This window comes from Tursiops truncatus, chromosome 2 (genome assembly GCF_011762595.2).
Source record: "Tursiops truncatus isolate mTurTru1 chromosome 2, mTurTru1.mat.Y, whole genome shotgun sequence".
Lineage (NCBI taxonomy): Eukaryota > Metazoa > Chordata > Mammalia > Artiodactyla > Delphinidae > Tursiops > Tursiops truncatus.
Genome location: NC_047035.1, coordinates 59,768,322 through 59,783,914, shown reverse-complemented (window position 1 = coordinate 59,783,914; position 15,593 = coordinate 59,768,322). Strand labels below are relative to the sequence as shown.

General features: G+C 34.2%; 1 protein-coding gene across 12 annotated transcripts in view; it reads left to right on the top strand.

Moving 5' to 3' along the window:
* MIA2 (MIA SH3 domain ER export factor 2) overlaps nucleotides 1-15,593 on the top strand; it is a 108,921-nt gene that overhangs the window by 54,381 nt on the left and 38,947 nt on the right. For 10 of the 12 annotated variants that reach the window (XM_019923985.3, XM_073800527.1, XM_033851181.2 and 7 more), the window contains 9 exons: nucleotides 3,548-3,619; nucleotides 5,193-5,219; nucleotides 5,776-5,886; nucleotides 6,553-6,624; nucleotides 7,393-7,497; nucleotides 11,266-11,388; nucleotides 13,269-13,389; nucleotides 14,590-14,636; nucleotides 15,487-15,577. In XM_019923985.3, the coding sequence (XP_019779544.2) occupies nucleotides 3,548-3,619; nucleotides 5,193-5,219; nucleotides 5,776-5,886; nucleotides 6,553-6,624; nucleotides 7,393-7,497; nucleotides 11,266-11,388; nucleotides 13,269-13,389; nucleotides 14,590-14,636; nucleotides 15,487-15,577 (769 nt within the window). The remainder of the gene's footprint in view (nucleotides 1-3,547; nucleotides 3,620-5,192; nucleotides 5,220-5,775; nucleotides 5,887-6,552; nucleotides 6,625-7,392; nucleotides 7,498-11,265; nucleotides 11,389-13,268; nucleotides 13,390-14,589; nucleotides 14,637-15,486; nucleotides 15,578-15,593) is intronic. The other 2 variants (XM_019923987.3, XM_073800532.1) reach the window with 1 other exon arrangement.

Genomic DNA, 15,593 nt, shown 5'->3' with positions numbered 1-15,593 from the left:
GGCCATGGCTCACGGACCCAGCCGCTCTGCGGCATGTGGGATCCTCCCGGACCGGGGCACGAACCCGTGTCCCCTGCATCAGCAGGCAGACTCTCAACCACTGCGCCACCAGGGAAGCCCCTGTACCCCTTTTTTTAGATTCCGCATATAAGCAATATCATATGATATCTGTCTTTCTGTGTCTGACTTACTTCACTCAGTATGACAATCTCTAGGTCGATCCATGTTGCTGCAAATGGCATTATTTCATTCTTTTTAATGGCCGAGTAATATTCCATTGTATATATGTACCACATCTTCTTTATCCATTCCTCTGTTGATGGACATTTAGGTTACTTCCATGTCCTGGCTATTGTATTGTAAACAGTGCTGCAATGAACATTGGGGTGCATGTATCTTTTTGAATTATGGTTTTCTCCGGGTACATGCCTAGGAGTAAGATTGCTGGGTCATATTGTAGTTCTATTTTTAGTTTTTTAAAGAACCTCCATACTGTACTCCATAGTGGCTGTACCAATTTATATTCCCACCAACAGTGTAGAGGGTTCCCTTCTCTCCACACCCTCTCCAGCATTTATTGTTTGTAGATTTTTTGATGGTGGCCATTCTGACCAGTGTGAGGTGATACCTCATTGCGGTTTTGATTTGCATTTCTCTGATAATTAGTGATGTTGAGAATCTTTTCATGTGCTTTTTGGCCATCTGTATGTCTTTTTTTGGAGAAATGTCTATTTAGATCTTCTGCCCATTTTTTGATTGGATTATTTGGTTTTTTTTGATAATTGAACTACATGAGCTGTTTGTATATTTTGGAGATTAATCCCTTGTTAGTTGCTTTGTTTGCAGATATTTTCTCACATTCTGAAGGTTGTCTTTTTGTTTTGTATTTGTAGTAATTGACTTTGTCTGATATACAGTGTAACAATCCCAATTTTCACTTGGTGAACATTTGCGTGGTAGATCTTTTCCCATTATTTTACTTTCAACCTTATTATATACTTTTGTTTAAGCTGTCTCTTTTGGAAACAGCCTACAGATGGGTTTTGCTTTTGTTAATCAGTCTAAAAAAATCTTTTAATTAGATTATTTAGTTCATTTGCATTTAATGTAATTTCTAATTTATTAGGGGTCAAATCAACCATCTTAACTGTTTGTTTTCTATTTGACCCACCTGTCCCATGTGGCTTTTTCTCTTCTCTTGTTTTCTTCTGGATTGAAATAGTCATTTATTAATTCAGTATTTTCTACATCAATGCATTTGTTATAGATTTTATTTTTTTAATGGTTACCTTAGAGATTGCAACATGTATCCTTAATTTATTAAATTCTAATATAAATTTGTGCTGTTGCTACTTACTGGATAATGCAAAGATCTTAGAATGCTTTAATTCCACTTGCCCCCTTTTATTTAAGTGCTGTTGCAGTATATATATATGTATTTTTCTTCTCATTATTAATTTATTTAATTTATTTTTATTTTTGGCTGCGTTGTGTCTTTGATGCTGCATGCGGGCTTTCTCTGGTTTTTGCAAGTGGGGGCTACTCTTCATTACGGTGCGCGGGCTTCTCATTGTGGTGGCTTCTCTTGTTGCGGAGCATGGGCTCTAGGCACATGGGCTTCAGTAGTTGTGGCTTGCGGGCTGTAGAGCGCAGACACAGTAGTTGTGGCACACGGGCTTAGTTGCTCCCTGGCATGTGGGATCTTCCCAGATCAGGGCTCGAACCCATGTCCCCTGCATTGGCAGGCAGATTCTTAACCACTGCGCCACCAGGGAAGCCCTGTTGCACTGTATTTTGACTTTATATAAACCTCCAAATCATTTTATTATTCTTTGAAACAGTCAAGATTCATTTGAATTTATCCACACATTTATTCTTTCCATTGTTCTTTATTCTTTCTTTCGTTTCCACCTTCTATCTGGGATGATTTTCCTTCCTCCTGAAGGATAGAGAAACTTCCTGGTCTTTTCTTTTCTGGAATATACTGTTGATAAATTCTCTTAGTTTTTGTTTGTCTGATAACGTCTTTATTTCTCCATTTTGTATAATGCTCTTTATAGAAGTCTGAGTTGGCAGTTGCAGTTATTTTCTTTAAGCACTTTGGACATCTCATTTTACTGATTTTTTTCCTTGGCATGTTGTTTGTGGGTCAAAGTCAGCTATAAGTTTTATTGCAATTTGGTGATCTTGTTTTGTATTTTTTCTCTTTCAATTTTAAAAATTGAGGTATAATTTTCATATAATAAAAAGGACATTCTTAAATATGCAGTTCTGTGAATTTTGACAGGTATATTCACCCATGAAGCTACCACTCCCATCAATACATAAAACATTTCTATCACCCTTATATTTCCCTTGTGCTCATTTTCACTCAGTCCCCTACCCCTGCCGGCAACCGTTTTTATTTCTATCACCATAAATTAGTTTTTGTCTCTTTCAGAGTTTGTATAAATGAAATCATACTTTTGTTTCTGCCTTTTTTCAGTTAGCATTGTATTTTTGAGATTCACTATGTTGTTGCATATACTAGTAGTTTTTTATTTTAACTTGCAAGTAAATTTGCATTACATCAACATATCACAATTTTTTTTATCCATTTACCACTTAATATGGTTATTTCTAGCTTTTGGCTATTATGAATAAAGTTGCTATGATCATTCTATCTTTTTTTGTGTGTGTGTGGGGTATATATTTTCATTTCTCTTTTGTAAATATCTAGTATTAGAATTGGTAGGTCATAGGGCAGGTATTGTATAACTTTATAAGAAACTATCTGGCTACTTTTATGATTTTCTCTTTATCTTTGATTTTCAGCAGCGTTACTAGTTGTCTAGATGTGGTTTCTTCTATTTATCATCCCTGGGCTTCATGATGTTCTAGAATCTGTGGCTTAATGACTTTCTTTAGTTTTGTAACACTCTTGATCATAACCTTTTCAAATATTGTTATTGCTTTCTTTTTTTTCTCTTCCTGTAATTTTAAATACTTGTATTTTAGTTTTTTACTATATCCCATGTATCTCTTATGTTCTTTTCTGGGTTTCTTATCTCTTTCTTCACACTTCAGTCTAGATGTTTTCTTCTAATCTAGCTTCCATTTTACTAATTGTCTTCATCTGTATCTAATCATCTTTTAAACCATCTTAATTTCTTTTATTTCCTTTTTCAGTTCTAAAGTTTGTGTGGCTGTTTTTGTAGTTCTTTTTTTCTGGTTTAATTATTTTGGTTCCTCTTACATATCAAGCTTACTTATTTTAATGTCTGAAGGAGAACTGTATTACCTGAATCCTCCAAGAGTCTGCTCTCTTGCTTATTTTTTTCTCTTGGTTCTCAGTCAGCTCTTGTTTTCTTGAATGCCAGATTATTTTATGTTGAGTATCAGTAATAGTATAACAGAAATTATAGTGGTAAATTTGAAACTGTGGGCAATGTTATCTTTCTGCAGTGAGGATTTACTCTTCCTTCTCATGGAATTGGTGGGTCATAGGGCAGGTGTAGTTTGGAATAAAATTTACAGCCCCTTTACTTACAGTGTTGCTTTCTTTCAGTATGAAGGCTTAGAGTCATCTTTAAAGGATGCCAGCTTTGAGAAGGAGTCAACAGAAGCACAAAGTTTGGAGGTAAAAACAAATAGTATAATTATAAAAGTTAGGGGGAAGATTCTTACTAAATAACATAAATTTTGAAAGTCATGTATCTTCTCAAAACTCACATTTCAAAGGAAATGTGAAAGAGTATCTCTAGATGTTAAAACTTAAGAAGTTAAATATAGGAAACAGAATATTAGTAAGTAGCGTAAGGTATTTTAAAAATTTGAGCTCTTGTTGGTAACTTGTTTTGAGTGAAGCATATTCAGTTCAATGTAACCTAGAGCTATATAGAAGCTCTTGATTCTTCATTCCTGGGAAGTGTATTAAGGTAACCATTTCTTTTTTGACTCAGTTTGCTCTAGGAAGGAAAAATAGGATTTATTTTCATAAATTTAGGAATAGTTGGCAATGAAAAATTATGTAAGTTGAGGCAGTACTTGCCTTTACCTCATACCAATGTATTAGGAGCTGACTAGAATTAGACCAAAGATTTATGTTATACACGGTGGTGTGCTGGTAAATGTTTAACAACTGGCTGTTTAGAAAGCAGGAGCCTTTGTTTGTAGCATTTGCTGGGTTCTGTTGTGTAAATACTCCCACCTTGACCAATTTCAAGGTACCAACATGATGCCACTGAATGTGGAGTTTGGAAGAGATAAAGAGTCAGCTCTCCTGAGTGAGGCATGATTTAGGTAATAGTAAGGAAGGAAGCTGTGATAATTTGTCATTTAGCTAAGCTACGACAGATTAGGGTAAGTAATAGCAATTTCTTTAGAGATGGAAATGTTGTAAAAAGCATACTAATATTAAAGTAGAAAACAATGGACTTTGTACCTTTGTTGTACGAGTTCAGTCAGTTCAGCTTGGCGGTTCTCAATCACTGATGTCTGTAATCATCAGAAAGCATATGTATCATGAATCAAAATTTCTTAGTAGAGTCCAAAGGAAATTATAAATTGAATTCCAAATGAAATGAATTTCTTAACCTTTTCTTTCTTCATTTGTTACCTATTAATATTCTTAAGAACTTGTTAAAATTGTTGTATTTTATTTGTTGACCCTCTGTTTTAACTGCTGTTATGGTAGTAATTTATTAGATTGATTAAAAGATAATTTTATAAGGAATTTAGTATGCTGACAAAACAGCAAAAACTGGTAGCAAAAATATTTACTCAAGCTTTGTGATGTTGTGGATAAAATAAAACACACCGATTTATTCTCAGGCATTGAATTTATGTAATCTGGCCATAAAATTAGCTAAATTTTTACTTTATAATGAATATTTTGGAAGTTTTCCTCTAATTTTAGTTATTTTTTTAAACATATAGTGTTTATTTTCAAGATTGGTAAACATAGTTGAATATAAACTATAATGTGATATAATTACAAAAATTAATGTTTGACTCTATAGATAAAATCAAAACAATAGAGTAATTTTGATTCAAGTCAGAGAATTCATATAATCAGATAGTCAAATTTGGGGAAATATATATATATATATATATAAATGAGTTTTTTAACCAGTATGATATCGTATGTACTTGTGCTACTTTTATTTTGGCCTGCATTAAATTCTTTGATTCTTTTGGTTTTTTTTAACAAGTTTGTTGAAGGATCACAAATATCAGAGGTATGTTTATTACAGTATTTAAAATCCAATTGGAATAATCCAACAACTAATCATTTTAAATTAAAAAGGTCACAGAAAATATGTCTTAATTCAGTGTAGAATATTATCTTGATTGTTTTTTGAATTTATTTTTTATTTTATTTATTTATATTAAATTTGGTTTTTTCTTATCGTTTCTTTTACAATGCTTTAGAGCAGAAGTTGGCAAACTACACTCTGAGCTCTCCACCTGTTATTGTAAATAAAATTTTATTGAAACACAGCCATGCTCATTCATTTACATATAGCCTTTGCTTTCTCACTACATATGCATATCACTTGAATAGCTGGGACAGAAACTATGTGGCCTTCAAGCCTAAAATATTTACTTTCTGTCTCTTTATAGAAAAAATTGGCGATACCTGCTAGTATTGCTGTTATTTCAGTGTTATAAAAATGAACAAATATATAAATTAGACTTATTTAACTTATAGTGTATGCATTTGATTACACTCATCTGATTTATCTTGACCAAAAATTCCCATGTCAGTCTTATAAAGTTGGCTTCCTCTTTTAGGCAGTCTGTGAAAAGCTGACTAGGTCCACATCTGAACTTGAGGATGAAATACTCATTCTAGAAAAAGAGTTAAAAGAAGAGAAATCTAAACATTCGGAACAAGATGAATTGGTAAGACTTGTGTTTGAGGAAACTGTAGGAAAAAGAAAGTTATTGAGTTAAAAAAAATGATATGATTTTGGTTAAAGTATTACATGCACTGTAAAAAAAAAAAAAAAAAGAAATCCAAAGAGTACAGAAGGCTGTAAAGTGGAGAATAAAAATTTCCAGATCCACTAGCTCTTTTCATTTGTTAGAGGTTACCATTATTATGTTACATTTCTTTCATATTCTTATAGAAATTGTCTATTTGCACTATGGAAGTAGCTCACACAAATAATTTAAGTTGAACAGTCACATACATAGTGGATTTTTTTAAATTACTCAAAACTTGTATTAAGAACTTTAACTTTCCTTTATTTGTCTTTCTATTTTAAAATCTGTCTTAAGGATGATCTTGATGTGTGTGAGATTATTTAGTAAGATATGATGCTAGTGGACTTCTTTTGTGCCTATATAACTTAAGTGTTACGAAATATTAAAGATGAGTTGAAATACTGTTGTTATGTAACTTTTGTATGAAATCCCTTTAAGCATATGGCTGAGAATGTTTCTTAATTTGAACCCTCACTTTTGGAGCAAAAGTGTTAGGTTAATAATATAGTTAATATATATGGCATCTTGGAAACTGGAGGAGTTTAGTATATACTTGTTTATTGATTTATACTGCCTTTTTAGATGGTGGATATTTCAAAAAGGATACAGTCCCTAGAAGATGAATCAAAGTCCCTCAAATCACAAGTATCTGAAGTAAGTTGAATTACTTTAATAGCTCTGTTGCTTTTGAAAATCACTTACATTTTACTATTACTTTTATAATTAAAGAATAAGCTATAATAATAGAATTCAGATATATTTTAAAAATACAGGGTATCTGAGGAAAGTTCATTTTTTTCATTGGACAGTATTTATTGAGCCATTGCTATGTACTGGTCACTGTTGAAGGTGATTGGCACTTAATATTAGTAGACAAAATAGAAAGGCTCTTGTGGATTTTTTTTTTTTTTTTTGCTGTATGCGGGCCTCTCACTGCTGTAGCCTCTCCCGTCGCGGAGCACAGGCTCCGGACGCGCAGGCTCAGCGGCCATGGCTCACGGGCCCAGCCGCTCCGCGGCATGTGGGATCTTCCCGGACCGGGGCACGAACCCGTGCCCCCTGCATCGGCAGGTGGACTCTCAACCACTGTGCCACCAGGGAAGCCCCTCTTGTGGATTTTAAATTCTGGTAAGAGAGACAGAGAGTAGAAAGTTAACAGAATTTGCTGCATAGTACATAGACGGTTACAGGAGGTTAAATCATTTGTCCAAGGTCATGTGGCAAGTTAGTGGCGGAGCAACTAGACCTTGAGTGACTAGACCTTGAGTCTAGGCCAGACTTTTTTTCTGCTACAGCATGCTGTCTCTCCCATTAATATTGGCATGTTTTTGACTTTAATTCCATGTTTCAGGGAGTGTGTGTAAAAAAGAGCTATTGTATTAAACTAATTCTTGTAATCTCAATATGGTGTATTTTACTTAGGCCAAAACAACCTTCAAAATATTTCAGATGAATGAAGAAAGACTTAAGGTAGCTATAAAAGAGGCTTTGAGTGAAAATTCTCAACTTCAGGAAAGCCAGAAACAGGTTTGTACTGTAAAGGGACTCCAGCTTGTGAGTATGTAATTATAAACGTTCTGGGCATAGTCATGACTGACCCATGCTAGGGGCAAAAGTAGGCTCTTTCTGGAGACCACAAGATCAGGACAATCTCCTGTGTGTCCTATGGTGTCTCTTTTATATAGGATACAGAGGTCTGTATTCCTGGAACCCTCTTCCCCCAGGAGTGAAAGTAAGCCCGGGCACTCAGCATTTTAATAATAATAATAACAAATAGCATTTAGCACAAATCTTCAAAGCCAGACTGAAGGAGGGCAGAGAATACCGTGAGTTATTGCAGCTGTGTGTCTGGGCCCTGAAGACAGAAGCAGTTGTTGTGGCAGATCTAATGAGGATTTAACTTTTACCCTCTTCCTCCCCACATATGTATACACTGCCACATACCCAAATATATTCCCTCTCCAACTGTTCTCCCGATAGTTATAATTTTTCAGTGGGAAAATTTTTTAATGATTACATTATTTATGATTTTCTAAATATTACAGCTGAGACACATGGTGTGCTCTGATTACATATTCCATTTCACTCAACATTTTATTTGCCCGAGAGTTAATAATTGTCTTCTTTTTATACCTATCTGTAATTCATCTGTAGTTCAATCATATATATCTCTTTTAGAGATTATGTAAATATTTATGTGTTCAAATGCTTTGGTTAATCTATTAATTTCATTTTTTCCTTGAAGCAGTCCTTCCTGGGGTCTTCCATCCTCCTGGTCCAGTAGGAACTTGTTCTCTAGGTCTGTTATACTTCTGCTGTTCTGAGATTTCACTTCACCCCCATCCTTTCCCTTGTCTTTCTTTTGTGTTAGATCTTTTATTTCCTGTGTCCTACCTGTGCTTTTATGTGGTGAATTCCCTTGATTAGCTTCCTGAGAAAAGGTATAGGAGGTAACTTTTAAAAAACTTTCATGACTTAGACTGTCTTCTTCTTTCATACTGTTAACATTTTGGTTGGGTATCTTCTGGGTTGAAATTTTTTTTTCTTGATATTTTGACATAATTGCTCTATTGTCTTCATTTTCCATATTACTTTTGAGAAGTCAAGTGCTATTTGGATTACTGAACCTTTTTTGTGACCTACTCTTTTCTCCGGTAGAAAATTTTAATATCTTTCATTGTTTCCAGTTCTCTAAAATTTCATGATGGTGTGCCTTAGTGTGGGTCTTTTTCTATACATTTGTTGGATACTCTCAGTCTGGAAACTTGCTCTTGATTCAGTTCTGGGAAATTTACTTAAATTATTTCATACTTTTTGGGGTGTATTTTGTATGATATATGAAATTATTGAAAATGTCTTTTTTGGTTTCTTTGTGTCTGTGGAACTTTCATTCACTTATTCTCTGCTATTTTTCACTTGTAAGAGTTCTTTTTTTGCTTATGCCTTTTTCTGGTTTCATGGGTGCAGTGTCTTACTTTGCTGAGGATATTATGGGTTTTTTTTTCTCTTTTTTGACATGTTCTTCCCTGAGTTGCCTTGTTTCCTTTGAGCTCCTTTATTTTCTGTTTTAGTCTATGTCTTTTATCTAAGAGTTTCTTTTTTCAGGTATTTGATGGTTCTTGGGTGTCTGCTCATTTAATAGTGAAGCTCTCCAAATCTAATTGGAAGCCCTGTGTGTGTTTTTTGTGGACCCCTCCATAGGGTAATCTGGCTAGGGTATTTCATTGGAGGATCCCTGATTGTTGGTATTCAAAGACCATTTTCCACAGGGATGACTCCTCCATAGTTCCCATTTGGGAGGTATAAGCCTGTTTCCCAGCAGTGAGGTAAGCAGCTTAGTGAGGTCAGGAGGGCTGGTATCTCACTCTTCATTTCAGTAAGTCAACTTTTGCTTAATGCTTTTATGTTTTCAGCTTGTTACTCACACCTTTACCTGGGTCAGGTGTCCCAGAGTTTCAGATTCTAGCTCTCCAGAGAATAACCTTCCAGGTTCTTGCCAGATGTGTGTGTATGTGTGTGAGTGTGCCTGTGCACGTGCATGTGTGCATGCATGTGAAAGACAGTGGTGTGTGTGGGGGAGAGGGATGGATTGAGCATTAGAGTGTGTGTATATGTGTGCGGGGAGAACTTAGGGGATTTTCTAACTGCTTTTCATAAAGACTTTTGAGTAGTCCTCCTCTTTTCATTCCACATATACCGTAGTACTTGTGCCTCCAAATCATAAGCCATTCTGAGTTGTATCAAGTCAACCTGCTTTTAGAGTCTCCCATCTTCTGCCTTAGATTTCACTTCTGTCTGGTCTTTTACTGTGCTTCCATCTCTTTCCACTTTCCACTTCTAGAATTATCTTTTTCCTCATCACGTTTTCTCTTTTTCCTTGAGGGTTTATGCTTTTTTTCCCTTAAACCTCTTTACTGTCATCTTAGTAGATTTCAGGAGAAAGTACACCCTGTGTTAATTTTGCTATGTTATCAATATAATCAAAAGTGACCTTTTGTACCTTGAAAAAAAAATTTCACCTAGATTGTCTTACTCTTTATAACTGCTTTCATCTAATTCCTTTTTAATCACCAGAGTTCTTGAAATAAACTATTCTGTATTCACTGATTCCATGTTCTAACACGTTCCTTCTTTAACCTTATAAGACTGCATGCTGTGTATGCAGTGTCTTTAGTAAATCACTAGAGACCAGCCAATCACCAAATCTTTCATTCTTCAATTCTTATTTATTTTTAATCTGTCAGTGTTGTCTTATTCTATTATACATGCATGGAGAAGGATTGGTTTTTCTTGTGCTAGGGAATATGCTAATGAAGCCTTAGTTTTTCAGAGAAACCCAGTAATTACTATTTGATAGAATAGAGTTTTAAAGACTAAATAAAATTGGCCTTTTTTTTTCATATATATATATATATATATATATATATATATATAGGCCGATTCTTTTGTAAATTGCTTGCTGATTCTATTTTTCGGGGGGGGGCTATTTTTCTTAATGACTTCTAAGAGCTCTTTGCATGTTAAGGTTATTAACGCTTTGGTATATATAAGAATTTCTTTCTCGTTACTTGTTTTTAAATTTTATTTCTGTTATTTTTTGATTTGCAAAGCTTTTAAGCAGTATGTAGTTAAGTTTATCTTTTATAACAATCTTTATCTTTTATTCATGTTGAGAAAATCTTTCCTCTCCTGTAAAAGTATATACAGTAAAAGATTATTTATGCAGAATTTGACCTGTTCTAGATTAATGGTATTCTGAAGGTTAATTAACCACAAAATGGCACATGATTAAAAAAATAAATTTTAATACAAGTAAGGTATGGCATGTTATATGGGATATAAGGAATGGCCAAATCTAACAAATATGCTTGTCTTAGAAACCTTTTTATTTGATATAAGTTTATTATGTAAATCAGTTGACGAATGTTTAAGTGTCTTATTTTGCCTTACCCCTGTTTTGAAAGTTCTTTGAAAACAGGAGCCCTTCCTTCCTTCCCGCTTTCCTTCCTTCCCTTCTTTCCTCATTCCATTCCTCCTTTCCTTCCTCTCTCCTTCCCCCCCTCCCTTTCTCTCTCCCTTCTCAGTAACACATTGTGTTGCATATTTATTAGTGGTACACCTAGGTATATAAATAAGTGCATCTACACCTACATATGATAAGATAATGAGGTGCTTTTCCTTTTTGTGAGGTTCTATTAATGATACACCTTAGATATATAAATAAGTGTACCTACACATAAGTATGATGAGATTAATATGAGTTGCTTTTCCTTTTATTTGGGATTTGAATTTTAGCTTTTACAAGAAGCTGAAGAATGGAGAGAAAAAGTGAATGAACTTAATAAACAGAAAATAACATTCGAAGACTCCAAAGTACATGTGGAACAAGTTCTATGTGATAAAGAAAATCAGATGAAGGTAAATGACCCTGCTGGTTTAGTGAATGAGTTAAGCTAGAATTTTATACTAATTTATGGAATTTGAAAATTTTTGTTTTTAGCAGCTTTTATTTTGATAATTTATTTGGCCAAATTTGAGGAAGTATACTTTTGGGCATACATTCCAATTTGTACCAGTGTTGATATCCTTGCTGCCTAATGTTCCTTGAAGACTTTGTAGATTTGTAGTATATATACATCTATATTCCCTGTGTCCTTTTTTCTTCTCTCCTCTGTATTTTAGCCTGGGTATTTAGTGAAGAAAGACAAAGGATATTGGATTTTACCTTTTATCTTAAGATTGCCATCTTTTTTTGTTGAAAAGAAGAGGTTGGAAAGAATTTTATAAACTGGACAAATGAGGTTATGTGTATTAGGTGAATGTCTTTAATACTAGATTAACTGATACATGTACTTTTTACAGAGAGGACTACTTTAAGTAAATCTAATTGAAATTTGACTCCAATAGGAATAAAATAGTTGATATTACTATTCGGATTTGTTGATTTTTTTCCCCTACGCCCTGTCTCTCCCTCCTACCACTTTTTCCTGCCTACCCTTTTATTTAATTAAATTTAATTAATTAATCAATTAATTAATTTTTTAACATCTTTATTGGAGTATAGTTGCTTTACAATGGTGTGTTAGTTTCTGCATTATATATAGGTGAATCAGCTATACATATACATATATCCCCATATCTCCTCCCTCTTGCATCTCCCTCCCATCCTCCATATCCCACCCCTCTAGGTGGTCACAAAGCACCGAGCTGATCTCCCTGTGCTATGCGGCTGCTTCCCACTAGCTATCTATTTTACATTTGGTAGTGTATATATGTCCACCTGCCTACCCTTTTAGATCTTATACTTTCAAACTGCAAACAGATACTCAAGTGTAAATACTAAGTAATAAGCTGTACAATTAACATTCTGTAATCTACACAGTGAAATGGATGTTTTCATCTTGGAAGCTGTACATTTATGCTATTTACGTTGCTACTAAGGATGTTTTTAAGATTCCATCTTTAGGATTTGTATTCATAATTTGTTTTATTTGTTTTGTTGTTTCATTTTTTTCCCCTAAACTTACTCTACTAAAGAACTTGGGACTCTTCCTAACAGAACAAGAATGAGATGCTAATCTCAAGCTCTACTCAAAGTTGTAGGCCATGATATTTGTGCCTGGAACTCAAGAGGGAGGAGATCGAAGGGTGGAAATTGTAGAGCAGAATGGTTTTTTTAGGTGGGTCCTTCCACAGAAATATGTGGGACAGTCTATTTTATTCTCTGTGGTTTAAGAAAATCTTCCTTTATTTAAGAAAATTCAAAAAAGTACTGTTGGAAAACCTTTAATGTTCCAATTCAGATTCTCTTTTATAATTTCCTTTTCTTTATGTCAGTTGAGCTCCTCAGCTAGTTGTTTACTTGAATAAATTGAATCTGTGAAATCTGTGATTTTTTTATATATCATGTACCTCACTTGAGGATTTGTTTGACTTCACACAAAATTGACTCTCATGTTAATGTCCACTCTTACTATGGCAAGTGAGAAACATCACGTTAAGATATGTTTTGTTGCTTTATAGTCATGTGATACTTTTAGCAAAAATGGGCCCTTATCAAGTATTGTATTTGATTTAGGAGTAACCAGTTTTGATTTTTAACTTGCAGAGTTTAATAGTAAATAAATGTGAGTTTTTGAGAGTGTTTACATATTTTATGCCAGGTGGAGAATAAGAGCTCCTGTACCGTCATCTATGTGGATTGATTTTTAGACTACAAGTATGCATTCAGAAGTTGTAAAGCTGTTAGCATAAGGTATTACCCTCTCTCTTTTTTTCCCCCGTTGCTAAATGTCAAGTCTCTGACTGAGCGCTTACAAAAGATGAAAGACTGGGCTGCTGTGCTTGGAGAAGACATAACAGATGATGATAACTTGGAATTGGAAATGAAGAGTGATTCAGGGAATGGTGCGCACTTAGGTATTAAGTCATGACTTATCCTCTTTTACCGAAAACGATGACTGGCTCTTGTATTTCCTTTTAGTTCCCCATGTGCACCATGTTCTTTATATACTTGTGTAATATTCTGTCCCTCTCTCACTATCCCTTATGGTTGTTTCGGCTGGGATAACACCTTTTCAGTAAATCTTTTTTCAGCCTCTCAGATAGACCTTCAGTCTTCTTCCTCTCTGTTCTTTTTATATGTTGTACATTACAGCACTCTTCACATTGCATCATAATCATTTCCATGCCTGTTTTTCCCTGTACTGTAAACTGATCAAATGGCTGGGTGAGTAGTTTGAAAAACGAGTGTTATGTAAATGAATGCCTCAGGATACCTCTTTTTTTAGATGGTTCAGATGTTTACAGTACTTTAATCTTGGCCATCCCAAATTCTTATTGCCATTGCCGGTTGCAGTCTGGAAACTCAGCAAAGTTAGGTTCACTGTAGCCACTTAGTGTATTTTCAAACCAATTCCTTTGACTTAAAAAAAGAACATTTTGTTTTGACATAATTATAGACTCACAGAAAGTTGTAAAAGCAGTACAGAGAAGTCTCATGTATCTTCATCCAGTTTCCCCCAATGATAGTTCTTTCGACTTTTGTGCCCTTTCTCTTTTCTCTCCCTCCATCCCCTGTATAATTAACAAATATTAAGGAGAAGGTGTGATTTTTTAAAAGATTTTCTTTGATGATAGCATTAATGTGTTGGAAGAAAAGTACATTTCAAAGTAAATACGTATAGTTCTGTTTATACTTTTTCACTTCTGTTTTATCTTGTAAGAAATAATTCTTTTTCTAATGAGAAAACTCATGCTTTTTAATGTTATTTTAATTTGGAGTACAATTCCACTCATATTTTGTATGCTGAAGGATTCTAAGAATAATTGAGACGGTGGGCTGGATTTAGGTGAATACCAAATCCTTGTTATAACTCTGTTCTTGGAGTTAGTGGTGAAGAACCTTGTTAGATGATACTATGGTACTTCCAGTGCTTTTTTAGTTTAGCTTCCTGGGAGCAGGTTCGAGGCTGTTCTGCCTTATATTAAATTCTTTATTGTAGCAAGAAGAGGGATTATAAGGCTCTAGTTGAGTGAACTAATAAAATCATTGGAATGTCTGTTGTGGCATTGCACTGTTTTCTCAATTTATTATTATGTTTTTGTTTTTCACTATAGATAATCAACCAAAAGGAGCTTTGAAGAAACTGATTCATGCTGCTAAGGTTTGCATTACTACAGAAATGTAAAGAATATAGACAAAGAAATAAACATCCATATGTCCTAGTAACTTTTAAAAGTCCATTTTATAGTTACCATGAAGTGATAGAATTTTTAGAAGTGATCAGAATTTTCTTCAATTGCTTTTTTCTTTTTTATAGTAACTATTGTTATTATAAAATTCATATTGTTAATTTTTAGAATTTATCATAAAATTTTTCAAGGTATACACTCATTTCTTTGGATAAGGAATATATTAAGAATGTTTACTATATATTCTCCCATACTTCCCTCTTTGTGCATTCTTCATCCTCTGGTCTCAGTATTTTCTGATCCTCTATTGCCTAATATCTTATTTTGAGAAGTAGGTATTAGATTCATTTTCTTGTGGTTTATCCCTAACCTTTTTCATCCTAGTAGTGGTATCCTGATCTTTATTGATCTATGTGAAGTCTTGGTAATGTAGTTTGAAGGCTGCTTTAATCAACACTTATGTGCTGGGACTTCCCTGGCGGTCCAGTCATTAAGACTCCAAAGCTTCTACTGCAGGGGGAAAAAAAAACACAAAAATACAAAAAACGAAAAAAAAATCTTACGTGCTGAAAGCAGATAGCCACTATTCAAGCATCTCTCACTGATCTTCTCTGTTCCTTTTTGGAGATTTACAGCTATTGATGACTTTGCTAACTTTCCAGGATGGAAGCTACATTGTTGGTTTGTGTAGTCTAGGCAATAATTTCATCAGAGTGTAAAAGAGCTTCAAGGGATTGGGATGGTGTATTGAGATTTTTTTGTTTTTTTGGTATAATTGATTAATGTTGCTTTTCTTCCTTCTCCTTCTCCCATTCTTTGAAGTTAAGAGCTTCTTTAAAAACCCTAGAAGGAGAAAGAAACCAAATTTACACTCAATTATCCGAAGCTGATAAAACAAAAGAAGAGCTTACAGGTAGGTAATCTACATA